The sequence below is a fragment of the Pantherophis guttatus genome, chromosome 18 (assembly GCF_059756535.1).
Source record: "Pantherophis guttatus breed Tessera chromosome 18, ASM5975653v1, whole genome shotgun sequence".
In the NCBI taxonomy this organism is placed as follows: Eukaryota; Metazoa; Chordata; class Lepidosauria; order Squamata; family Colubridae; genus Pantherophis; species Pantherophis guttatus.
Window position 1 is genome coordinate 6,143,916 of NC_142080.1, and position 27,143 is coordinate 6,171,058.

The 27,143-nt window shown below is 44.6% G+C and overlaps 1 protein-coding gene across 3 annotated transcripts in view; it reads right to left on the reverse strand.

The window, feature by feature from the left end:
- Nucleotides 1-27,143, reverse strand: part of RTN3 (reticulon 3) — a 51,134-nt gene that overhangs the window by 18,312 nt on the left and 5,679 nt on the right. For 2 of the 3 annotated variants that reach the window (XM_060682350.2, XM_087880910.1), the window contains exon 2: nucleotides 12,828-12,878. The exons of the other annotated variant lie outside the window; for it this stretch is intronic. In XM_060682350.2, coding sequence (XP_060538333.1) covers nucleotides 12,828-12,878 — 51 coding nt within the window. The remainder of the gene's footprint in view (nucleotides 1-12,827; nucleotides 12,879-27,143) is intronic. 3 annotated transcript variants of the gene reach the window in all.

The window sequence follows — 27,143 nt, forward strand, 5'->3', positions numbered from 1 at the left end:
TTCCCCTGATAATAAGCCCAATCGGGCTTTTGAGCGCATGGCAATAAGGCCGAGTGCTTATTTCAGGGTTCAAAAAAAAATATAAGACAGGGTCTTATTTTCGGGGAAACACGGTAGTTTGTGCTACTTCTAAGGCAAATATGTCATTACAACAGTTCAAAGTTCAAAAGTTCAAAGCTTCCTGCCTGCAGGTGTTTCATTACCAAACTATTTAACACCATCAGTGCTGGAAGGGAGTGGGGTTTGCTCTCGTTTATTTACTACAGATAGTCCTCGACTTACAACGGTTCCTTTAATGAATGTTCGAACGGCACTGGAAAAAAAAGTAACTTACGGCCGTTTTTCACGCTTACGACCGTTGCAGCATCCCTGTGATCAAAATTCAGATCTTTGGAAACTGAGTCATATTTACGATGGTCGCAGTGTCCCCCTGGGGGGGCGGGGGGGGAATCACGCGATCCCCTTTGGTGACCTTTGACAAGCCGAGCCAACGGGGAAGACAAGATTCCCTTAACAACCGTGCAAGGAAGGTTGTAAAATGGGGCAAAAATTCGCTGAACAGCCGTCCCGCTGAGCTACAAAAATTCTGGCCTCAATTGTGGTCGTACGTTGAGGAGTAACTGTTCGGTTTCTTCCAGCTACAATCCAGGAGGATAACTGACCAGGTGAACTGGGGTGGGGAAGGGGAAGAAAAACGCCTGTTTTACTTGCCCAATTCATGTCCAACATCACCAAGGAAAGGCCAGGAAAGAACTGAGCCATCCATACAGGTCAGAGGTGGTATTCAGCCGGTTTGGATAGGTTTGCGCGAACCGGTAGTTCCGATGATCAGTCCCCCTCCCCCCCGGCTCTATCCTGTCCTTTCTTGCTTTGTAGCTCATATCAATCACGTGGCACAGCTGATTCCCCCCAGCTGATTCCCCCCCTCAACTTCCAACTGTTCAAAGTTATGACAAGCCACCCCCCCCGCCCAAAAAAAGCTATTTATAATCTGGTTTTGAACTTCTGATGTTGTTCCTGACCCCCCCCAAAGGTCACATGACTGCATTTTGGGAGCCCTTAACGACCATTTGCAGCATATCATGGTCTAGCGACCACGATTTGCAATGTGCTGGCCAGAAACCATCATTTACTCCAAGTTTCTTGCAGTAAAAGCCAATCGTGAATGAGTTCATTTAACATGCTCGTTTAACGACCGCGGGGGGGGGGGAAGGTAGTAAAATCGGGTCTGCTCACCTGGTGCCCTGATTTATGAACTGTCACGACTTAACAATCATAATTGCCAGGCTTTAACTACAGCCGTAACTTGAGGACTACCTGTATTGGAGATACAGAGCTGTGGTGGCGCAGTGGTTACAAGGCAGTACTGCAGGCTACTTCTGCTGATTGCCAGCAGTTCAGATCTCACCAGGCTCAAGGTTGACTCAGCCTTCCGTCCTTCCGAGGTGGGTAAAATGAGGACCCAGATTGTTGGGGGCAAATAGGCTGACTCTGTAAAGCGCTGAGAGAGGGCTGTAAAGCACTGTGAAGCAGTATATAAGTCTAAGTGCTATTGCTATTTAAACCTCTTCAGAATCTACCATCTCCCCTTCCTTCCTTCCTTCCTTCCTTCCTTCCTTCCTTCCTTCCTTCCTTCCCAGTGGTTAGAATGCAGTATTGCAGGCTAATTCTGCCCATTGCCAGCAGTTCGATCCTGACTTGGCTCAAGGTTGACTCAGCCTTCCATCCTTCCTAGGTCGGTAAAATGAGGACACAGATTGTTGGGGGGCAAGAGGCTGACTCTGTAAACCACTTAAAGAGGGCTGTAAAAGCACTGTGAAGTGGTATATAAATCCAAGCGCTATTGCTATTAAGCCAAACAGATCCCAAATTCAAGCATCTGTTTTCTCACTAACGCCAAGAAATTCCATTTCCCAAGCGTGAACGTCCAATTTCCGGACGTGGCACTAGCTGCAACCTTCAGAATTCCCAGCCGTAATCCTAAACTATCTAGAAGGCACTAGATTATTATAATACGTAGAATTAAGGCAACTGAAGTTCCAAGCAAAAAAACCCCAAAAAAGTTAGCTGGATTAAATTCAGGGAAGCTCATTTTCCTGGATGGGGGCAGTGATTATCATTGTAGCACCGTCTGCCAGCTCCTGAAGGCATCGACCCACCCACACCCACACATACACACTGGAAGAGAACGCATCTTTGGTTAGGCAGGGGATTTTTCTTCCAAACTCACCCACGCGCCGCACGTGAATTCTGCCTGCACTCCGAACCGGCAGCCCGTTTTCCTAAAACAAGTGCAGGGACAGACGCGGGAAATACTATTCTGGGGTTGCTTTCCGAGCTTGGCGCTGTTCTTTAAGACGTTTCATGACCTAGCTAGGTAAAATCATCAGAGAATGCGGTTTGCTCTCTTCAAGAGTTCAACCCCGAGTTGCAAATATTTCTCTACGATCGGGTATCATTCTTAAGGAATCTTGTGTTCTCCAGGAGTTACAAGGAAGATTATGTTAAGCTCCCCCCCACCCCGCGCCGCCTTTTAGATCTAAAGGCAAAGGAAATTTTTGCGACTCAAACCACCCGGGGTGGGTTGCTGGGGGTTCGGCAGAACCTCTAGCTAAGATTCTGTGCAGTTCGGAGAACCCCCAAATCTCACTCCTGTCTGGCCCCGCCCTCCCCTCCCAGGAGTCCCCACACGGCCCATTTTGGATGCAGGGCACAGGTGGAGGCTCAGGGAGGGCGAAAAACGAGCTTACTGGAAGTTTGGGAAGGACGGAAATGGGCCCGTTTCTGGCCTCCAGAGCTAGGGGAGGCTGTTTTGGCCCTCCCGGAGGCTCGAGAAAAGCCTCCGGAGCCTGGGGAGGGCAAAAAATGCCCTCCCCTGCTGTGGTGCAGGAGGCCGGCTAGGCCATACCCACCATGGCCACACCCAGCCAGCAACCAGGCAGAGAACCCTTTGCTAAAATTTTTGAAGCCCACCCCTGAATCCACCTATCGTAAACGTCCAACTGCACCACCGACCAATGGGAAGCCAACTGAAAACACGCTCCAGCTTGATCAACCGTGTTGCAGGCACTTCTAGCGTGACCTTCCCAACACCTTCCCTCCTCTTTGCAGTTGAACATGAAGTGTTGGGACTCCTGAAAATTGGAAATGCACCTGTGAACTGAACTCTCAGAACAAGCTCAGGCAAAGGATAAAGGTGAGGCCGCGTCCCAAGTCGCTGGAGGCAACTCAAGTCTTAAACGTAAATTCGGTTATCTGCCGAAAGCACCTTGCTTCCAAACCCTTTTGTCTTGTCGAAAACATCTGGGCCTAAAAGATGCACGGGGGAACCCCCCCCAAAAGGCTTTTGACATGCGAGAGAAGCTTATCAAAGAAAACCCCCGTTCCTTTCTATTCTCAGCAGCCACACAATCTTCAAACAGGCCAAAGCTTTTCTCTTTTTCCTCTTTTTTTTCCCTTTTTTTCTTTCTCTCTCTCTTTTTTTTCTCTTTGAAAGGGCTGCTGTGCTTTTCAAAATTGAGGTTTCTGCGGGGGATAATGATTGGGGTTTCTCCCAGAAGTACAGAACGTTTTGCATGGAGAAAAAAGAAAGGAAGAAAGGAAGGAAGAAAGGAAGAAAAAGGGAAGGGAACGGAAGGGAAGGGAAGGGAAGGGAAAGGAAAGGAAAGGAAAGGAAAGGAAAGAGCTCCTAAGTGAAACCCCCACCACCTCCATATGTAGGAAGTTAGCACCCACCCCTCTCCTAGGAAAATGAGATATTTTAGGAAATATTAAAAAGGGCAGAATATTTCCCCAGAAAGGGAGGCAGAAACTCACACACACCCCACCTTTGTCAATGGGCCGTTAAGGCCTGGGCCAGTCTCTTCTGCATAACAAAGATCTACCTCCTTCAGGCAGAGCCATAATAGGAATTGCCCAAAGCCCCTTTCATTACATCATCACCCGGCAAGGCTCAACCAAGCCTGGGACACAGACAACCTACAAAGTTAGCCCTGCATGGCTCCGTGGGAGTCTGACAACCGAATACAAGCTCAAATTCCAAAGCCCAACAGAAGGCATAAAACCCAGGCAGTCTCAGCATCTCTTCCCTTTTTCTGCCCAGGACCTCAACCTCAATCTTTCCAAGCAACTTCCGTGAATCCAGTGGTCTTTTCCCCCGCTTGGAACTGAACCCAGATGGACATTTCTTCCAACACATACTTTAAAAAAAAGATGATTTGAGGAGCAGAGGGATCTTAAATACCTGCCAATCTAATAAGCAGAAATATAGATGTTTTATTGGCTGTGGGCAATGATGCTCTGAAGCCTGCCACGTCGGCCGCCCTCCCGAAACGCAAAATTAAGCTCCAGCAATACTGCCAGGCCAAAATTTTTCACCAAAAATTCTGCAGCATGGGTAGTCTTTGAGTTACAAACAGTCCACTGAGTGACTGTTTGAAGTTACGACGGCACTGGAAAAAAAGGCGACCCGTGACCGTTTTTTCACACGATCATTTCGGCACCCCCATTTTGATCAAAATTCAAACACTTGGCAACTGACTCACATTTATGACGGTTGCGGGGATCACGCGACCCCCTTTGCGACCTTCTGACGAGCAAAGCTGACAGGGGAAGCCAGATTCACTTAACAGCCATGTTACTAGCTGAACAACTGCTGCGGCTCCCTTAACAACGGTGGACAAGAAAGCTCGTAAAACAGGGCAAAATTCACTTAACAGTCTCCCTCAGCAACAGAAATTTGGGGGGGCTCAATTGTGGTCGTAAGCCGAGGACTACCTCATTGCAAGATTTCAGCTCTGCCAAGAATTAGAAAAGAAAAAAAAAATCTCAGGCCAGAATGCTCAGATTCTTGCAAAAGATCTCGTGAAGTTGTCGTGGCATTCTCACAGCCGAGTTCTGATACATTGGCTGTACGGATGGGAATAGAATAACAGAGTTGGAAGGGACCTTGGAGGTCTTCTAGTCCAACCTCCTGCTAAGGCAGGAAACTCTACACCATTTCAGACAAATGGTTGTCCAACATCTTGTTAAAAACTTCCAGTGTTGGAGCAACTTCTGGTAGCAAGTTGTTCCAGTGTCAGGAAATGTCTACTTAGTTCTAAATTGCTTCTCTCCTTGATTAATTTCCACCCGTTGCTTCTTGTCCTGCCTTCGGGTGCTTTGGAGAATAGCTGGACTCCCTCTTCTTTGGGGCAAGCCCTGAGATATTGGAAGACTGCTATCATGTCATCCCTAGTCCTCCTTTTCATAAGACTGGACACATCTAGTCTAGAGGTTACTGCGGTAGGAGGTTACTACAGAGCGTGTCAAGGACCTGAAAACTTGGTAGATAAAATCGGTCTTGGTTTCGTACGAAACCTTCAATTGCAGGAACACCCGTGCCTTTGCAGGCCAGAAGTCCAATGTCTGCCTAATTGATGCCTCCGATTTAAAAGAAGTCTAGGTTGAGTCAAAATCTGTTATCTCGACAGATAACAGCCGAATCAACTGATCTGCAGGCACGAAGGCGCCTTGGCCTTTTACTATCTTGCTTAGTCAGAGGCCTTAAAAGAGAAATGGAAAAAAAATCGTCCTGACTCTCCTTCCAATAAAATAAAAACTTTCGTGGTGTGGAGACAATAACTTGGTCCTTAACACCAATAAGACCAAGGAGCTTATAGTGGACTAGAGAAGGAATAGATCAGAGGTCCAGCCCTTGCTTATCAATGGAGACCGAGTGGAGCAAGTGGCCAGTTTTAAGTTTCTGGGTGTTATCCTATAAAAGAGGACTTGAACTGAGGCGCTCACATTGCAGCCCTGGTCAAAAGGGCCCCAGCAGAGATTTATTTATTTATTTATTTATTGGTTCGATTTATATGCCGCCCTTCTCCGGAGACTCAGGGCGGCTTACAATGCGTTAAGCAACAGCCTTCATACTTTTGTATATACCTGCTTAGTAGGGCTTTCGGCCTCCCTTAAGCGGTGTTCTTTTTTTTTTAATACAAAGTCAGCTTATTGCCCCCACAATCCGGGTCCTCATTTTACCTACCTTGAAAGGATGGAAGACTGAGTCAAAGGCTTGAGCCTGGTGAGATTTGAACTCGCAGTAATTGCAGGCAGCTGGTGCTAGTTAACAGCACTTTAGTCTGCTGCGCCACCAAGGCTCTATTATACTACCTGAGACTTCTCAGGAAACAACTGAATGAGAAAGAGCTGGTGACCTTCTACCGCAGCACCATAGGGAGTATTTTAATTTACTGCACCTGTTTATGGTTTGCCAATTGCACAGTGGCAGCTAGGACAGCGCTCCAGAGGGCCACCGTCATTGCCCAGAGGATCATGGGTTGCCCCCTCCCCTCTTTGGAAGAGCTTTAGAGTTCTCGCTGCCTTAAGAAAGTTCAAAACATCCTTAAAGATCCATCTCATCCTGGGCACCCCCCCTTTTTTTTTTTGAACTATTACCATCTGGCAGACGGTACAGGGCAATAAAAACAAGGACAAATAGGCTGAAAAACAGCTTCTAGGATTCCAGGGCAGTAGCTATATTGAATTCTAATGTATAGTGTAATACTAATGCAGTATCGGGGGCTTTTCAATCCAATTGTATAGAATGCGAAGGATGGGCATTCATGTTTTTATTTTTATAGTTATAAGGTACACCTAAAAACTCATCTCTTTCAGTTAGCCGGTCTCTCTTGATTTTATGATTTTATGGTTGGTTTTAAATTTTGATATGGATTTTAAATTTAAATTGATAAATTTTAAACTATGGGCCAAATTTAATTATTTTAAATCTATTTTTAATCGTATTTATGTATAAATGTTTTTATTTTGGCTGTTCACCGCCCTGAGTCCGAAAGGAGAAGGGCAGTATAGAAATTCGAAAAATAAATAAATAAATAAATAAATAAATAAATAAATAAATAAATAAATAAATAAATAAATAAATAAATAAATAAATAAATAAATAAATAAATACACCGGAGACGGCATTTGATTTCCTTGTACGAGGTACAATGACAAGAAAGTAAACTAAATAAAGACTTTGCATTTCAGCATCCAGGGTTGGAGTCTCGCTCCGGAGAGAGTGCCCAGGTTTGGTATTTGATCAGTGGATTAAATTCCCAGCCAAGCTCTAAGTGCCTGCAAGGTTAGGGAAAGTTGGCTTAAGGGGTCCCCTTCCATCCCCAAAAAAGCTGGACAACGAGGTTTCCTGGATGACTCATTTACCGAATTTATGATTCTTCTTCATTGCAAACTAATGAGTCAAGTGAGGGGATCTACTCATCGTTATTAGTCATGATAGCTAAAATAGGAATGTCCGCTTCTCGGCAGCCTTATATTTAATAAATATCCATTGTGGCAGTAGAGGGAGTGGGACTGCTACAGACGTTTTTTGGGGTGGGGTGGGGGTATGTGAAACCCCCTTATGAAGAAGAGGTGCTGCATTTGAGAGATTGCTGGCCATCCTTCGATCGCTTCCCATTTTGGAAAAGAGATTAGAACCAGGGGTCCTTAATCTTTTCTTCATCATGGAGCCCCTTTAAATACCCTTTTGTGGCCACGGACCTCCAAGGCTTAACTCAAGATTTCAACCGTAACGGTTTTTCCAAGGCTTCGTGGACCCCGTGACGACATCGCACTGCTCAGGAATTCGCAGACTACAAGTTGAGAAGCTTAGCTGGTTTAGACCAATCCAGATATTATTGAATTAATATCTCAAATATTCTCAGGGGCTGCCCCAAAGAAGAGGGAGTCAAGCTATTCTCCAAAGCACCTGAAGGCAGGACAAGAAGCAACGGGCGTAAACGAATCAAGGAGAGAAGCAATTTAAAACTAAGGAGAAATTTCCTGACAGTGAGAAAAATTAATCAGTGGAACTGCTTGCCTCCAGAAGTTGTGAATGCTCCAACACTGGAAGTTTTGAAGAAGATAACCATTTGTCTGAAGGGGTGTAGGGTTTCCTGCCTAGGCAGGGGGTTGGACTAGAAGACCTCCAAGGTCCCTCCCGACTCTGTGGTTCTAAAAAGATCTGGGATGGTGCTCACTAGAGAGACGAGAGGTGGAAAAAGATGTCGGAAGACTGGAGGACTCTTGGATTAAAGCTTTCAAAACAGAATGAATCGGAATGATGAAACTTAAAACTGGCTTTGCCAGGCCACTCTGCCTCCGAAGGACTACAGCTCCCAGAATCCCTAGCTAGCATAACTTCGGGCTCATAAACTTGGACGCAACTGTCCTGATTCACAAATGTTGACTAACGAAGGAAAGCCATTCGGAGCACTCAAATCTGGCTTCGCGTTGCATTCCAAGTGAACGGTGTGCTTAATCAAGGTTTGTTAAATAAAGCCAACGTAATACTGCACCGGGTAGGTTCGTAAAACTACCTCCAACTCAATCCAACCCGACCATCAAAAGGCTGGCAACTTCGGTGCCAAGTGTCCCAAAGGGGCTTTTTTTCAAAAGGTAACTGAACTTTCTTCGTTTTGAAGACGTTTGGCTTCTCGTCCAAGAAGCTTCTTCAGTTCTGAAGAACTGAAGGATCTTTGGGACCTGCTTGACCTGGCTAACTTGAGAATCTCCACAGACCCTGGGTGCTACTACCCATCCTCCCCAGCCCCAGCCCCTTTCTCAACGTTTTGTCCTAGGACAATAATTTGCCCCTCCTTCGCTGTTGGTACAATCACCATGCACCTTCCAAAATAAATATTTTTCTTTTTTTCTTTCCTTCCTCCCTCTTTTTTTTCTTCCTTCCTTCCCTTTCTTTTTCTTTCTTCCTCCCTCCCTCCATCTTTCTTCCTTCCTCCCTTTTTTTCTTCCTTCCTTCCCTTTCTTTTTCTCTTCCTCCCTCCATCTTTTTCTTTCTTCCTTCCTTCATCTTTTTCTTCCTTCCTTCCCTTTTTCTTCCTTCGTCCCTCCCTCCCTCCATCTTTCTTCCTTCCTTCCTTTTCCTTCCTTCCTTCCTCCATCTTTTTCTTCCTTCCTTCCTTCCTCCCCTTTTTCTTCCTTCCTTCCTTCCTCCCTTCCTTTTTCTTCCTTCCTTCCCTCCTTCCTCTTTTTCTTCCTTCCTTCCTCCATCTTTCTTTTCTTCCTTCCTTCCCTTTTTCTTCCTTCCTTCCTTCCTTCCTTCCTTCCTTCCTTCCCCTTTTCTTTCCTTCCTTCCCTTTCTTTTTTTGCATTCGGTATTTCCGGGGGGTGGGGGGGACATAAAACAAAACAAAAGCAAGCTTAACGAGACAAAAGATGGGAGGTGGAAGAAATCAATTCACGCAAGAAACACAGCGTGGAGAAGCAGCCACAGAGCCAGAGCACGTCATATATAATCAACAGCACCACGATAAGAATCATTTCAGCACTTCGTAGCCAAGCTGGGTTTTCCGGTGGACGGCGGAGGTGACGGGGGGAAAAAAAAGCAGGAAGAAAAATGTTTTACAGTTTCCGGAAAGAAAAAAAAAAAGAAGGGAAAAGAAAAAAAAAAGGCTGTAACTGCTTTCCCACTCCTGAAACCCACCCACCCCACAAAAAAATGCTCTTTGGGGGCAGCTTCCTATTCGTACATCAGTTCAAAAAGCAGAGACTATAATTATTGGATGTTAAAAACCTCTATTGTGGAAGCATCCTGCAAAGGCACAAGATGTGATGCTGGTACATTTGTGCCACGAGGGTCAAAGGTATCCCCTGACACCCCCCAAATCCTTCAGAGGTGGCCAGGTTGGAAGTTATAGTTCACAATTATCTAGAGCAGCGCCCCCCCCCCCATTTTTTTGGGTACCAGGGACCAGTTCTGGGGAAGGAGAGGATGTGGATTTGTGTGCTGCCTTCATCCCAGATGGAGCTTCGGTTGTTTGCACAACCTGGTTTCTGGCATGCCACGGACCGGGGGTTGTGGGGAGGTTGGGGACCCCTGATCTAAAGAGCCATAGCCCTCCTCCACTCCTACAGAGCCTCAGGTAGCTTCTTCTTAAAAAACGGTAACCTCGCCTTGTGGCCAAAACCAATTCTGGTCCTCGTTTTGCATTGCTTCTCCTGGGGTGGACCGGTACCTGAAGGTGAGGTCTCTTTGTTTTTAAAGATTAAGGTAAAGGTAAAAGGTTCCCCTTGCACATATGGACTAGTCGTTCCTGACTCTAGGGGGCGGTGCTCATGTCCATTCCAAAGCCGAAGAGCCAGCGCTGTCTGAAGACGTCTCCGTGGTCATGTGGCCGGCATGACTCAACGCCAAAGGCGCACAGAAAACGCTGTTCCCTTCCCACCAAAGGGGGTCCCTATTTTTCTACTTGCATTTTTTTTTACCTGCTTTCGAACTGCTAGGTTGGCAGAAGCTGAGACAAATCACGGGAGCTCACCCGTTATACACGGCGCTAGGGATTCGAACCGCTGAACTGCCGACCTTTCGATCGACAAGCTCAGCGTCTTAGCCCCTGAGCCACCTTCATTTTATCTTTTAAAGATTAAATTGGCGCAAAAGTTGAGGGATCTAAATCTAAATCCCAAAGGATGTCGGTGTTCCTGGGTAAATCTCTCACGAGAGGGCATGGTTTTGGGCCATTAAAAATTGTCTTCAGAAGCAAGCGATTGTCCATTATTGGGAGAGAAAAAAAAACTGCCTATTTTAGGACTGTCTATCAAGAATCCTTTGTGAAGCAGGTGGGCTCCAGGGTAGAGCATTAAGAAATGTGACTCCCACCGGTGAAGAAATTGCACACACCCCTCCCCCAGGAGACAGCTCAGCTATTTGGGAATATGCAGGATACTCAGAGCAATGAAGCTGGTGGCATATACAGGTAGTCCTCGAGTTACGACCACCCTTGAGCCCAAAAATGTATGTTGCTCAATGAAGCGTCTGTTAAGCGTTTTTGAGGCTTATCTTGCCACAGCTGTTTGTTAAGGGGATCGTTGCATTTAAAGCAGTAACAGAGTCGGAAGGGACCTTGGAGATCTTCTAGTCCAACCCCGTTTAGGCAGGAAGCCCTACACCACTTCAGACAAATGGTTATCCAACCTCTTCTTCAAAACTTTCAGTGTTGGAGCATTCACAACTTCTGGTGGCAGGCTGTTCCGCTGATTAATTGTTCTCAGTGTCAGGAAATTTCTCCTTAGTTCTATGGGGCTGACACATCCTGCTAGTTTTATTTTAAACGAAAGTTTACATACTACAATGGCCAGGTTCATACAACACTCAAATCTACCGTGTTTCCCCCAAAATAAGACTGGGTCTTATATTAATTTTTACTCCAAAAGACGCATTAGGGCTTATTTCCCAGTTAGATCTTATTTTGGGGAGGAAATACGGTACTAAATGCATCCATCTGGCTGACAATCTTAACTGGGGCTTATTTTTGGGATAGGGCATCCTGAAAAAACAACACTAGGGCTTATTTTCCAGCTGAGTCTTATTTTAGGGGAAACAGGGTAACATGAAATGCGTGATTTATCATGATGGGTGAACCTGTTCTCCAAGAAAAACGTGGAGTTCTCCAGAACAAAAAGTCAGAAAATTAATCAGTTCAAAGACTAGCAAGCAAAATCCTACTCATGTAAAGGTAACGTTGTCTTATAGACCAGGGATCTCCAAACTTGGGCAATTTTAAGACGTGTGGACTTCAACTCCCAGAATTCTCCTCAGTCAGCCATGCTGGTTGGGGGAATTCTGGGAGTTGAAGTCCACCCCTTTTAGAGTGGCCAAATTTGAGAATCACTACTACAGATCCTCCTCCCCCAATCTAGCTTTCTTCACATTTGTTGGGCCTACTGGAAAAGATAACCCAGACAGGAAAAACAACTTTGGCAAGAGAGAGACTGGCTTGGAAAAGCACATGACTTGATAGCAGACAATTGAGATCTTGATCCTTCTGAAAACGATCAAAAGCTTTACTGTTTAGAAAGATTATTGGCTTGAGATTTTCCCCTCCAAGCATTGCAGATACGCTGCTCAACTCCCTCAGCACCCCTGTAACATATGTAACAGTAACAGAGTGGGAAGGGACCTTGGAGGTCATCTAGTCTGACCCCCCTTGGAGGCCCCCTGCTCACGTCTCTGTTTCTCCTGCAAACAGGAGCCTGAGTGGCGTAGGAGGCTAATGCCTCCTACTAAGGCAGCAGTTAACATCCAGCTGCCTGCAATTACTGCGAGTTCAATTCTCACCAGGCTCAAGGTTGACTCAGCCTTCCATCCTTTCTAAGGTGGGTAAAATGAGGACCCAGTTTGTGGGGGCAATAAGCTGACTTTGTATAAATATACAAAAGTATGAAGGCTATTGCTTAACGCATTGTGAGCCGCCCTGAGTCTCTGGAGAAGGGCGGCATATAAAAATAAATAAAAAAATAAAAAAACAGAATCACATCGATCAAAAATTATCCACTTTCCCCGAATTCATGGGAAAGGCCTCGCCTGATGGATGCAACCTAACTTTTTTTTAAAAAAATAAAAAATAAAAATAAAAGCTCATTGCCAATTTTGCTCCATCCAGGCTCAGCAAACTGGCTTGTCAACTTTTTCAAAAGTCTGTTAAGAGATTCTCAGTCACTCTGAACCTGGAGAGAGAGAGAGAAAAAAAGCATCTTTCGGACAACTTTTTCAAAAGTTTTTTTTGCTACTACTTTTTTCCCCCAATTCCAAATGCTTAAGCCTTTTGACCGGAAATGGATTTTTAAGGGAAAATCACGGACGAACAAGCCATGGGAATGGAAGCGTCACCCAGCAGCCTTGGGAGGTCCCGTTTGCGGATGGACTGAAAAGGGGGAAAAAATAAAACTTTTCTGGTCCCCTCAGTTACAGCCTCTTTCAACATTTTTCTTTCAGAAGCAGGGTGGGTGGGTGGGATTGTACAAGAAAATGACAGACTTGCCTTGTGAGGTCGAAAAGAGAGAGACAGGCTGAGAGGAAGTAACAAAGGAATCTGAAAGGGAAATACAGAGGATGAGACGTGGTTTAAGCCTAAAAAAAGGAGGCAAGCAAGTATACGGTTAATCAGGAAGGCGCCAAGACACCCTTTCTCAGGTGCCCGAACTGGAAAACAGCGGCGGAGGGGATGGTGGTGGTGGGAGAATGGGAGGCTGCTCGCTCACCTTGATGTAAAAGTACGTATGAAACGTAGGGCAACTGCCCAGCTCTTACCCAGCTGCTCCAGAAGGTAAAAAGGACAGGCGTGGAACATGAGCATTAACTTAAGTGATTCGGTTTTTTAAAAAATTAATTTTTAAGTAGCGAAGAAGCACCTTTTGTTTGGACGTCATGAAAAGCCACAACAGAGGTGGCCCTTGATCTAGGCGTTTCCTGCCTGAGCAGGGGGTTGGACTAGAAGACCTCCAAGGTCCCTTCCAACTCCTTTATCCTTCCTCCCTTCCTTCCCTTCCCCAACAAATGGAGTTTTTAAAGAAGAGATTGGAGAACCATTCGTCTGAGATGTTATAGGGTCTCCTGCTCGAGCAGGGGGTTGGACTAGAAGACTTCCAAGGTCCCTCCCAACTCTTTTACTGACCTCGGAAGGACAGAAAGCTGCGTCAACCTTGAGCCTGGTTGCCAGAATCGAACTGCCAAACTGCTAGCAGCCGGCAGTCGGCAGAAGTAGCCTGCAGTACCTCATTCTACCACTGCACCACCACAGCTCAGTAGAGGTTGGATGGCTATTTTAAGGGGGGGGAGGGAGGCGCTCTAGGAATGGACATTACTATGGCAAGGGATGAATTAAATCAGGGGTCCCCAAAGGTTGGTTCAAATGATCTCTCCGAGGCCCGTTCCCTTCCCGACATTACAAAATTCTAACACCATACACAACCTCCCCAAAGTCCCCATCCTCAGCCCTCCAAGTCAATCTTTTGGTTTTGGGTGAAACAGACACATCTCAAAGAATGTGCAACTGGTTCGGCTTGGCAACTATCTTCCTGAGAGCATGCTAGATGGGGGGGGGGGGGGATGACCCAGATATTTATCCAACCTTTCTCCAACCTCAAACAGTTTGGAAGGAAGGAAGGAAGGAAGAGAAAGAAAGGAAGGAACAAAGAAAAAGGAAGGAAGGAAGGAAGAGAAAGGAAGAGGAAGGAAGGAAGGAAGGAAGAAGGGGAGGGAGGAAGGAAGAAAAAGGAAGGGAGGAAGAGAAAGGAAGAAAGGAAGGAAGGAAGAAGGGGAGGAAGGAAGGAAAGAGAAAGGAAGGAGGGAAGGAAGGAAGAGAAAGAAAGAAGGAAGGGAGGAACAAAGAAAAAGGAAGGAAGGAAGAGAAAGGAAGAGGAAGGAAGGAAGGAAGAAGGGGAGGGAGGAAGGAAGAAAAAGGAAGGGAGGAAGAAAAAGGAAGGAAGGAAGGAAGAGAAAGGAAGAGGAAGGAAGGAAGAAGGGGAGGGAGGAAGGAAGAGAAAGGAAGGAAGAGAAAGGAAGGAAGGAAGAAAGAAGGGGAGGAAGGAAGGAAAGAGAAAGGAAGGAAGGAAGGAAGGAAGAAGGGAAGGAAAGATTAGTAATGTGCCCAAACTCGAGATGTACCAATTTAGCAATGGTTTTGGCATGGTGCCCAGCATTAAAAGCATCTTCGCCCCCTCCTCTTCACCCCAAAAATTTCAACACCCAATCTATTTAATCAGCCATGAAGACAGACTCTTATCTTTGCCAAAGGCTAGTTGACAAATCGGGTTTGGGGGAGGGAGGGGTTGGCACCTGGGGACACTGCAGGGGGCAAGGGGGGGAAGTCTCTGCTTTTCATAAAAAGCACATTGTACATCCTTGGCAATGTGCTTCAACCCCCACCCCACACCCCCTCTGGCTCCAGCATGCAGCGTGCAGCGTTACAGGGTAGCACACGTACAGGCTGCGTTTATTAGAAAAGGTGCATCGCTTGGAATAAATGAATAATGAGAAAGCTTTTTTTCTTTCTTTTAATAAAGCTGGTTATAATCCTTCCCCTCCCTGCCAGGATGTCTCCGACCTCAGCAGTCCTCCTCCAAAGGAGCAATTCAGTCTCATTTGGTCACAAGATGAGAGGGAATGTTTATTTCGGTTTATGGGCCCTTGCAAAAGATTTGCAACCCGGTGGCGGTGAGTAATGCAGAGGTTCTGGATGGTTCTTTTTGGTGGCTTCCCTCAGCTGGGATTTCTATTCAAGTGAAGCAGGGGTGAAATCCAGCAGGTTCTGGCGAACCGGTAGCGGAAAGTTTGAGTAGTTCGGAGAACCGGCAAATACCACCTCTGGCTGGCCCCAGAGTGGGGTGGGAATGGGCATTTTGCAATATCCTTCCCGTAGGAGTGGGGAGGGAATGGGGATTTTGCAGTATCCTTCCCCCAGGAGTGTGGAGGGAATGGGGATTTTGCAGTATCCTTCCCCCAGGAGTGGGGAGGGAATGGGGATTTTGCAATATCCTTCCCCTGCCATGCCACGCCCACAGCACCGGCAGTAAAAAAATTTGAATTCCACCACTGAAGTGAAGCCACTGTGCTAAAGCTTTTTAAAACACCGGGAAAAGGTTCATTCAAAGAAAATAACTATTGATGGGCGCAGACGCCGTGAGCGCAAGACGATTCAAACCACGGGCAAAATTGGGCGTCAATTTCTGGCCGTTTTCATTTAATTCGAGTGGCCTACGAAATGCTTTAAATACGTCGAGCTCCTGAATAAACCGGTGCTGAGCTATCAAAAACGCCCCAATAAAGCAAGTCACATTTTTTCTCGATTCATCAAGAGCGAAGGGAGCGGCCTACTCAAATATTTCGGGCCGCTCTTTGGATTTGCGAATGAAGTGCTAATTTAATTTGCCAAGCAGCCATTTATATGCCCCACCTGCAAGGCAGTGTGTTGTCAGCAACCCTGTTTTTGCAGAAAGGGAAGCTGAGGCTGGGGAAAAATAAAAATAAATAAAGCTAGCCGAAGTCTATCTAACTGACTCATCAGGGAGATTAAAAAATGCAACTGGGGCCTCTCTTTTTTTATGGTCTCTTATGTATGCTACTGGTTACTACCCTGTTTTCCCAAAAATAAGACCTAACCAGAAAATAAGCCCTAGCATGATTTTTTCAGGATGCTCATAATATAAGCCCTACCCCCCAAAAATAAGCCAGAGTTAAGATTATCAGCCAGACGGAGGCATTTAGTACCGTATTTCCCCCCAAAATAAAACCTAACCAGAAAATAAGCCCTAGCATTTTTTCAGGATGCTCGTAATATTAAACCTACCCCAAAAATAAGCCCGTTAAGATCGTCAACCAGATGGAGGCATTTAGTACCGTATTTCTCCCAAAATAAGACCTAACCGGAAAATAAGTCCTAGCATGATTTTTTCAGGATGCTCATAATATAAGCCCTACCCGCCCAAAATAAGGCCAAGTTAAGATTATCAGCCAGATGGATGCATTTAGTACCGTATTTCCCCCCAAAATAAGGCCTAACCAAAAAATAAGCCCTAGCATGATTTTTTTCAGGATGCTCGTAATATAAGCCCTACCCCCAAAATAAGCCTGAGTTAAGTTTGTCAGCCAGATGGATGCATTTAGTACCGTATTTCCCCCCCAAAATAAGACCTAACCAGAAAATAAGCCCTAATGTGTCTTTTGGAGCAAAAATTAATGTTAAGACCTGGTCTTATTTTCGGGAAAACACGGTACTTAATAAACAGAGAAAAGAACATTTTTGTCTGCTTTTCGAAGTGGGGTGGGTTGGTAGGAAGCCAACCAGCTTGGCGAAGGTAACATCTGAAGAAAAAAAAAAAGGAGTGCTGATGTAATCAGGTCTAAATCTTAGATCTCATCTAAGCTTTATTATCCTACCTGTGCATTTTATTTACTTAAGCCTGTTTCTCACGTTTTAATGCTGTTTTTCAGGCTCTACTCATCCCGGAGTTTGGCAAGTGGAAAATCTTAAGTAAGTTCGCCCACAGAACCAGCTTTGAGGCTATTCTTGCTCCTTGAAATACCAAGCTCCGCTGGTACAAGGAGTCCTTGACTTACGAACTATTTGTTTAGCAACTGTTTGAAGTTACAACAGCGGTTTTTAAAAAAAAGGTGACTTGCAACCACTTGTTGCACTTACTACAAGAAAATACTTACAACTGATGTAAGTCAACTTACGACAGTTCATTTAGTGATCGTTAGAAGTTACAAGGCCATAAAAGAAGGAAGGGAGAGGAAGAGAAAGAGAAGAAAGATTGCTGTAAAGCAAAAAAGATGAAATGGAAGAAAGGCATTCCCCAACATGTTTAAATATATTAGGATGAAGAATGAATTATTAAAGAATTAAAAGAGAATATATATGATTAAAAATGGAGAAAATAGAATTTGAGAGCAAAAGAAGATACTGTTTATAGAAATAAGAATAGAAATACTAAGATTTGATTTAAAAATATGGAAAAAGAACACTTTGGCAGAAATTGTAACCAAGCAAAATATATTTGGATATGACAAATTGTATATGGTATATGATATGATAAATGGGCATTTTTTTGCTGAGCCAACTGTGGAACGGGCTCGTGGATCAAAGTGGAGAGAGCCACATGTGACGAGGGCCAGGGAGAGTGTGGGGGCAGAGAGAGAAATTGGAAGCCTGCCCTAGAATGCCTTTGTGTAAAAGCACAGCATGTGTTGTAGTCTCGGGGCAAATGAGGCAGAGAGATGGGAAAAGCAGGGATGTGGGTATCTTGCGTAAGACCTGATAATCTATCCAACCAGCCTGTTGTAATCATGGCTCGAGGGATAGAAACCTGGACAAACACACTCACTCACCGAGGCCGTTTGAAGTCCGGTGTTCTGGGACCAGCCTTCCTGGTTGTAATAAAACCAAAATGCCAGTGCCAAACCCAGCTAATAAATATTACCAGTCCCTTGCAAACGCCCCTCGAGAATCCATTATTTTGGCTGCTTATACTTTATACTTTTTCCTTCTTCTTTAAACTACTACACAAATGCTTAACGAGCATGTATCGTCTGGATCCATTTATCCATACAAAGCATTAATAAACTGATTGTGAGAGTTAATATTAACAACCGTAATTAAAATACTAATAGTTGCTTATTTGTAATCAAATACTTACATCATTTACTTATAATATGCAATAATATTGCATATTGCAGAGCCTTGGTAGCGCAGCAGACTAAAGTGCTGTTAAGTAACACCAGCTGCCTGCAATTACGGCAAGTTCAAATCTCACCAGGCTCAAGGCTGACACAGCCTTCCATCCTTTCGAGGTAGGTAAAATGAGGACCCGGATTGTGGGGGCAATAAGCTGACTCTGTATAAAAAAAAGAACACCGCTGGGGGGGGGGGGGAAAGCCCTGCTAAGCAGGTAGATACAAAAGTATGAAGGCTATTGCTTAACGCATTGTAAGCTGCACTGAGTCTCCAGAGAAGGGCGGCATATAAATCAAACCAATAAATAAACAATAATATGCAATAATACTGGTAGCAATAATAAGTATAATATTAATACTAATATTTGCTTACTTGACTGTTTGACTGTTATTGACTGTTTCCTAATATGATTTGATTCTATTCTATTCTATTCTATTCCAATTTCTTGCATTCTTTTCTTATATATATATTATTTTTTCATCTTCTACCTTCCACCTCTTTTATCCAAACCATTGATAAAACATATCCCATGTTAAAAAGAATTCCGTTTCTTCCTTATCCTTTATAATCAACGTTAACCTATCCATCTCTGCACAGTCTTAATATTTTTCTAATTATACTTTTCATCTGCTTATTTTGAATACACTCGTTCTGTTGCACGCCACCTGATGGTGGTGTCAGATTTTTCGTTGGGGGTGTTATATTTGGGACCCTGACAGGTGGATAGTTAAACAAGATGGAAAGATTGGGATTGGCCACCTTCTCCTTCGTTTCTTTGAATTTCTATATCCTTACCACATTTTTTTTCTGGGAGGGGGGCGCCATGGTTGTTAAAGCAAATGGCTGAAGGTCTCAGAGTTAAGTGAATCCATCTTTCCCCTATTGACTCGGCTTGTTGGAAGCCGGCTGAGACAATTAGATCAACCCAGGATACTGAAACCATCGTAGCTACACATGCCTGTTACCAAGGCACCTGACTTTTGATCATGGATCTGCGGCATTGGCAGTATGTGCAAGGACTGGTTGTGAGACTGCAGGCTTCGCCCATCGGCTGGCAAATCCAGACCTTCGTGCCAGTCCTTTGCACTGCTAACTTCTTACGAGCCTCATCGTATTTATAGCATCACCTTCGAACTCAGGTTCGTCCAGATCTAAAATCCATTCAAGGATGACCTGTCTAACGTTCACAGCTTTTTTTCCTGCCTAAAAGGCATTTTTCTCCCACTCTTATGTTTCACTGCTGCCTTTATAGCTGGCCTTTGCCCAAGGAACACAAAAGGTACATAATTACAATTACAGTCTCTCTTTTTCTGCTGCAATAATCCTGAGAGGTAGGATAGAGGAAGATAGATGGCAGGATCTGATCTCATTCCCTCTGTTTCCCCGAAAATAAGACCTCCCCCGATAATAAGCCCAATCGAGCTTTTGAGTGCATGAGCTAAAATAGGCCTCCCCCCCGAAAATAAGCCCTCCCCGAAAATATTTAAACGCAGAGCTGGAAATTAGACAAGACGGCAAAAGGAACCCCATCTTGTTCCACGCACCCCCAAATAATAAGACCTCCCCGAAAATAAGGCCAAGTGCTTATTTCGGGGTTCAAAAAAATATAAGACAGAGTCTTATTTTCGGGGAAATATGGTACTTCCCAGAACATAATTTAGCATCCTTGTTTCTAAACCTGGATAGCTTTTCAAATACGTGGACTTATCCCAGCTGGGGAATTCTGGGAGTTTGAAGGCCGTGCCGTGTTAAACCTGCCAAGGCTGAGAAATACTGATTCAGGCCTAAAACTAATCCAAGGAAGCGTCGATTTGAAATGATCATTCCCACTGTAGAACATCTTTAATTAAACATTGAAAATGTTTTCATTTTTAAACATCTTTAAAAATGACCCAAGGGCAAACTTAAATTTTCTGACAAAAGACTCTTTAGTGTTACTTAATTCTCAGGAAGTGAGATTGTTGGGGTTTTTTAAAGTGGCAAGATAAGACAAAAGAAGTGGAAGGAAACACTTGTGTTTTTCCGTAAAAAAGTTCATCACTCGCCAAAAAGAGTAAGAAACACCCCACTTAAGGATTTTAAGGATTGAAGTATAATTTCCCTCCCCAAAAAAGTTTACGAAGATTGCAAGAATTACAAAGGGTTTTTAAAAGGTACGGTTTTAAGTGCTTCGTTGTGGACCTAGCACAAATTCCTGTTTGACGCAGATCAGATAGCGTTCCCTTTAATTATGCTTTATTGGGAAGCAACATTGGCGTGATTTTACACATTGCGCTGCGCTCTTACATTTTTTTTTCCAAAAGTTTTTATTTTTGTTTCTCATAAACATATTTCAATGTACAGTCATTTATCCATCATTTTTCATTCATCTTATCTTTTAACTTTCATTTTTAATTGTTGGGGGCTGCTCTTTTACCATTTACCCTTCTTTATTTTGCCACAACTTTTCTTCTCCTCCCCTTCTCTACCTTCCTCTATCTCTTCCTACTTTCTTCATTCTTCCTCTCCTTCCCCTTCCCTTCCCCCACTCCTCCCTTCTTCCCCTTCCCTTCTAACCTTCTTTCCTGCTCCTCTTTCCGCTCCTTTTTCTTCCTCTCCTTTTCCCTTTCTTCTTCTCCTCTTTTCCTTCCTCTTTCTCCTACTTTCTTTGTTCTTCCTCTCCTTCTCTTTCCTATTTCCCCTTCCCTTCCCCCACTCTTCTTCCCCCTTCTAACCTTCTCTCCTGCTCCTCTTTCCCTTCCCTTTTCTTCCTCTCCTTTTCCCTTTCTTCTCTCTCTCCCTCTCCTCTCCTCTCCTCTCCTCTCCCTTCCTCTCTCTCTGCTCCTTCCCCTCTCTCCTGTTGTTTCCCTTTTCAGTTCAATCTAGAATGGCATTCCAGCAGCCCCGATTTTCTATTTATCCCTATTATCATTTCAATTTCTTATTTAATTAATAAGAACTGAACTTTTAAACTGTAGTTTTCCAAGTACAATAAGTGAACCCAGGCGGGCCGATCGGGTAGCTATAACCAAGTTGTGATTTGTTCTTCGTGAAAGGTTTATGAGACTCCGTTGCTTCCTTCCAACTCTTAATGAAGGTAGGGTTCCCTCCCATGGACTAACTATTGCAGTCATAGTTGGTCAAACTCGGCCTCTGTCAATTGATCTGCATCCAAATCTTTTGGAAGCATCAATCAAACCGTAGTTTGAGAGACTGGACAGACCGGTTACAGGCAGGGGTAGTATACACTTCCCTTCCCTACCGGTTTGCAAATGTGAGCGTGCGCAAATGACACTTTCATGCATGCGTACGGCCTTCCGTGCATGCTGTCAGACTTCAATGCTATCTCAAAATAAATGAATTTCCAAACTGCCAATCTTTAAGGAAATCTTCTCTTTATTTGAGCACAGCAACCGGATCATGACTCGATGCAGACAAGACTGACCTTTTGCCCCCAAATCCCTCCCTTTCCGATCCCCAATTATCTGCTTCTCATTGGCTATCTTCCAAGTCACTCTACTGACTTCTTGTCTCGTCATTTCACAGGAATGTCCCCCCTCCCTTCATTTCCACGACGACCCAGCTTCAAAGGGATTTAGCAGGCAAAAGTTCAGGGCTTATCTCTCTCCTCTCTATGCCAGCGGTGAGACGCTGACACATGCGCTGTGTCACTGTCTTCCACGCATGTGCCCAGCTTCAAAAACATACCTTAATAGGACAGCATAGAGCTGGTGGAGGTGGGCAGGCCCGCCTGTGATTTCCACTACCGGTTCGGGTGAACTGCTCCAAACCGGCTGAATATCACCTCTGGTTACAGGAATTTGGGTCTGTCTAGTCTAATGAAAAGAAGGACTACGGGAGACAGGATAGCAGTCTTCCGATATTTGAGGGGCTCCTACGAGGACGAGGGGATCGAACTATTTCCCAAAGCACCAAAAGGCAAGACGAGAAACAATGGGCAGGAACTAAACAAAGAGAGAAGCAACCTAGAACTAAGGAGAAATTTCTTGACAGTGAGAACAATCAACCTATGGAATGGCTTGGCCTCCAGAAGCTGTGGGTGCTCCGTCACTGGAGGATTTCAGACAGCCATTTGTCTGAAATGGTCTAGGGCAGTGATGGGGAGCCTTTTTGGCACTGAGTGCCCAAACCGGAACACGTATGCATGTCCATGAACGTGCGCAGGAGTACCAGAAACCCGAAGATCAGCTGGCTGGTGCATATGTGTGTGCCAGTCAGCTGGTCTTTGGGTTTCTGGTGTGCGCATGTGCACTGGCCAGCTGGTCTTCACGTGTGCTGGAGCACCGTAAACCTGAAGATCAGCTGGCCTGTTTTTGGGTCATTTTCAGGCTGCTTTTCGGGCGGTTTTCCAGTGCTCCAGCACCTGCGCAGACCAGCTGGCAAGCGTGCACATGCGCACCAGAAATGAGAAAAGCAGCTGGTGATGGCGCACGTGCCCACAGAAAGGGCCCTTCGTGCAACTTCTGGCACGTGTGCCATAGGTTCGCCATCATTGCTATAGGGTCTCCTGCTCGAGATGGGGTTGACTAGAAGACCTCCAAGATCCCTTCCAACTCTATTATTCTACCGTGTTTCCCCGAAAATAAGACCCTGTCTTATTTTATTTTATTTTTTGAACCCTGGAATAAGCGCTTGGCCTTATTGCCATGCGCTCAAAGGCCCGATTGGGCTTATTATCAGGGGATAAGATCTTATTTTGGGGGAAATAGGGTATGTTCTAAGCCAGGTTAGGCGAAGTGAAAACTGGCATTCAGGGGAAGAAAACATAGCCTAAACTCATTCGTGCTGGCTAAGGCGAGAATTGGCGATTCCATTTCAATCCAGAAAAGAAAAATATGTGATTTCTTGCCTCGAGCTGCCTATTCGAGAACGTTACATTTCCGGAACAAAAAAAAAGTGTGACTTAACTTTCCAAGTCCTCCGCTTTGTTCTAAAACAGAAGCGATTCGATGTTTAATGTATGGCTTCCAAAAAAAAAAAAAAATCCAAACGGACCATAACATTGCATAATTCATATTTGTCTGGCAGCGGCAGCCTGATGCAGAATTTCAAAATGTCTGTTAGGTTGAATGCATTTTGGGGCAGACGGCAAGCCAATCTTTATTCTTTTAAAAATCAGCAGGGAACTAGTCGAGCCCTTTCAGGCCCAAACCATCATAGGACACGCGACGAAAACAGCTTCTGTATCGGTTTAACAAGAGGGTAGTAGAAACCCTACATCAGTGATGGCTAACCTTTTTGCCATTGCGTGCCAGGAGCTGGTCGGGGTGGGGGGGCATGTGCCTGCACCCATAATTCTATGCGCCCTGCCTCCGCGCATTCGTGTGAGACCACCAGCCCCATGCTTCCAGCATGCGATGGCATGGTAGGACTGTTTTTTTTTGCTCTCCCCAGGCTCCAGAGCCTTTCTAGGAGTCTGGGGAGGGCGAAAACAGCCTTCCCCAACCCCCCCCCAGGCCCTCTGGAGGCAGGAAACAGCCCATTTGCCAATTTCCAGTGGGACCCTCCTGGGGGTGGGGAAGGCTGTTTTCTCCCTCCCCAGACTCCTAGAAAGGCTCTGGAGGCTGGGGAGAGAGAATAACGGGCCTTCCCCACCACCCCCCGAGGCCCTCCGGAGGCAGGAAACAACCTGTTTCCCTACTTTTGGTGGGCCTAGAAGGCCCGAAAATCAGCTCGCACGGGAACTAAGCTCGCGTGTCATAGGTTTGCCATCACGGCCCTATATGAATTATGCTTAATAATGGCCCTGCTGGCTGGGGATAATGGGACCTGTACAATTGAAAGGTTTGCCACGAGCTATAGAAAGAAACCGACAATTACAACATGGAAAAAAATTTCTGTACTTCAACTGTCTAATTCTGGAATAGTCTTTTGAGTTCCCACTCAAGAAATCTTCAGAAGCCACAGGCAACCCGACATGAATCAAGAAACTGAAGACTGACAAGGAACCTTGACAAGCAAAACCCAAGATTTCTGAACACGTTCTACGACTCGATGTAGAAATATGTTAATTATTACAGCTCCTTAATTTGCCCGCTTCTTGCCTTTTAGTCATGATTTGCTAATTTGGCAACCGGTACTCCACCCTTACACCAGGTAAGCCCGTTATTCTGTCCCTCGGGAGAACGATGTCAGCATACTTGAGTCAGTAGATGGATTTCTACACCACCCAAATATTGACAAATTCTAAATCTCTCTCTGTTATAATCCTAATGGGTTTTAAGTTCACAACTGTTTGGAGGGATAAAACATTTCCCATTTTGCAAATAGGCCAAAGGGAAGATTTTTTCTCTCTCTCTCGAGATGCAATAGCAAGAATTTGGCCACCATTTCCTAACAAGTTGGATTTTAAAAATGGGATTAAAGCACACCCTCTTCTAATATGAATATTTGTACCTTAACCAATAGACGCCCTGCATTCTTTCTTTGAAAAGTGTCCTAGTTTTCATTGCTATTAAGGTGGTTTGACATTTTAAGTTTTTTAGGTTGGGTCAAAGTAGAAATCCATGGTGGAAATCCATGTTAGAAACAGATTTATCCAGCGTAGAGATTCTTATTAGCACGATGTGCAGGCAAATCCTCCACTTACGACCACAATTCAACCCAAAATCTCTGTTGCTAAGTGAGACAGTTGTTCAAAGTGAGTTTTGCCCCATTTAACGACCTTTCTTGCCTCCGTTGTTAAGGGAATCACTGCAGTTGTTAAGTTAGTCACACACGGCTGTTAAGTGGCTTACCCATTGACTTTGCTTGTCAGGTCGTAAAAAGGGGATCACGCAACCTTGGGACCCTGCAGCCGTCATAAATATGAGTCAGTTGCCAAGGGCCTGAATTTTGATCATGTGACCACGGAGGAATGCTGCAATGGTTGAAGTGTAAAAACGGTAGTAAGTCACTTTTTCAGTGCTGTTGTAAATTTGAATGGTCAGTAAACGAATGGATCTCACTTAGCAACATAAATTTTGGGCTTGGTTGTGGTTGTTAGTCAAGAACTACTGTATAGGCTTTGGCTTGACTGTCATCTTGTTATATAGAACTAGCTGGACGCCGTGCTTCGCTACGAAACTATGTGCTCGGGCTTGATAAATTGACACTTGCAGCCTGAAACTTTAATGTGGAATGTGTAACTCCGTAGCATCAGAGTATGTTAATATCATGCAACTGGCAGTTGGAATAGAGGGGGAGCAGAATGTCCCAGCCCGCAGCATCCATCGGTAGTCATCTGGCTAGCATCCTGCCAGTGTGTGAGAGTGTTGAGGGGTGTTTGGAAACTCAGAGTATTTGCTGTGTGAGCAAGAAGGAGAAAGGAAGGAGGCTGGGTGTGGCTTAGCTCAACTGTTCTGTAGTAAAGCTGTGAAAGTAAAACCGAAAGTGAAACGACTCTCCTCTGCTTGTGTTTTGCATTTGGAACAGATTTCTTTTGAGGTGGGGAGGGGGAGTACAACTCCTTAGCATCAGAATGTGTTATAATAATATAGGAAATACTAATGCTCTAATGGTCATTTCGAAAAAGCCTCTCTTAGTGAGCACCTAGAAGCCAAGAGGAACATACGTGACAAATTTCAAGTTTGTAGGTTTTACAGTTCTGGAGATTTCATGATTAATGCGTGAGTGGTTTTCGCTTTTATATATATAGATAATCTGAATAATTTGATAACCATTTGATAAAGCTCATTCATGCAGAGTCTAATATTGCATTTCAGCATACAAATAGGTTAATGACACAAAACATATTTTAAGGTATTTATTTATATTTCATGTTTCAAGACTATTCATCTCCCTCAAAGTCCGTTTGTACAAATATGGTTATAAAGATGGACGTGTAAGGATATTATTGGTAATTTGTATGCAGATTCATAACCCATACGAGTTTCATGAGTGAAAGGCATTATGTATTTCTTTTCTTTTCTTTTTTAAGGAAAATAGAAAATTCCAAAAACAGATCAAGAGGAGCCTGCTTGCTTAAGAAAACCACTGTGTGGATCAGGGGCTGCCAATAATTTTTGCAAATCAACAAAAGGTGAGCAGTGAAGTCTACATCATATAGACTACCAGTTAAAATATATATACCGTTTCCCCCCGAAAATAAGACATTCCCTTGATAATAAATCCAATCAGGCTTTTGAGTGCATGGCAATAAGGCCAAGCGCTTATTTCAGGGTTCACAAAAATATAAGACAATGTCTTATTTTCGGGGAAACACGGGGTATTATAGATATAATGTTGGATTCAAAAGAACAAACTTAAGTTAGTCTTCCCCTCTGGCGGAGTTATACTCTGGTTTAAATCAAAACAAGCCACCTGTCATGGAAAGGAGCCTCCCCCCCCAAAAGCATTCAAGCCCTCCACATATCTTGTTGCTTCTACAATTTCACAGATCACTGCCGATACAAGCTTTCACGCTCAACTTAGCAGCCCAAAGGACTAGAAACCCGATCGCTTCGCACAATCCGGAGCCATTCGTTGCCCCCGTGCCAATTTCTGGCTTTGTCTGGTATTTTTTGCCGAGCAGATGCTCTGACTGCTCTTCAAGACCAGCCTTAAAAATTATGTCACTGTTTGAAGTTGAGACATATGGCCGGCTGTTCATCAAACATGACTGGTCTCACCCAAACGGATGCGGCCCTTCTTGGGGTGTATGCTCGGAGCAAATGCGAGACATTAAAAAACAAAACAAAAAAACAACACAACCTGTGTTTGTCTTAGCAACGAGGGCACACCTGGTTCTGTGCATCACACTGAGCGTTAAAACGTGACCCGTGGGCGTAAACCCAGCCCGTTGCATTTTGCATACCAAAACGCAAAGGCGTCACAAGTGAACGACGGGAGCTTCTTATTCGAGAAACCCAAAAGTGATGGCAATGCAATGCATATAATAAAATGCAAAATTCCATGAATATTGTATTTCATATTTAAATCATCTTGTTGCAAGGGCATGCCTTCTGCCGGTTACCAACCAGGGCCTTAGCTCTCGGGGTGCCTAAAGTAAGTGTAATGGGTTTCAAAAATCTCTTTTGTGATGGTCTTTCATTTGTGGAGACACACACCTGCCTGGTACCAACATCATTACCCTTTTGGGGGTCAGATATAAAGATTTTATTTTTTTCTACCCCCTGGGTCCTT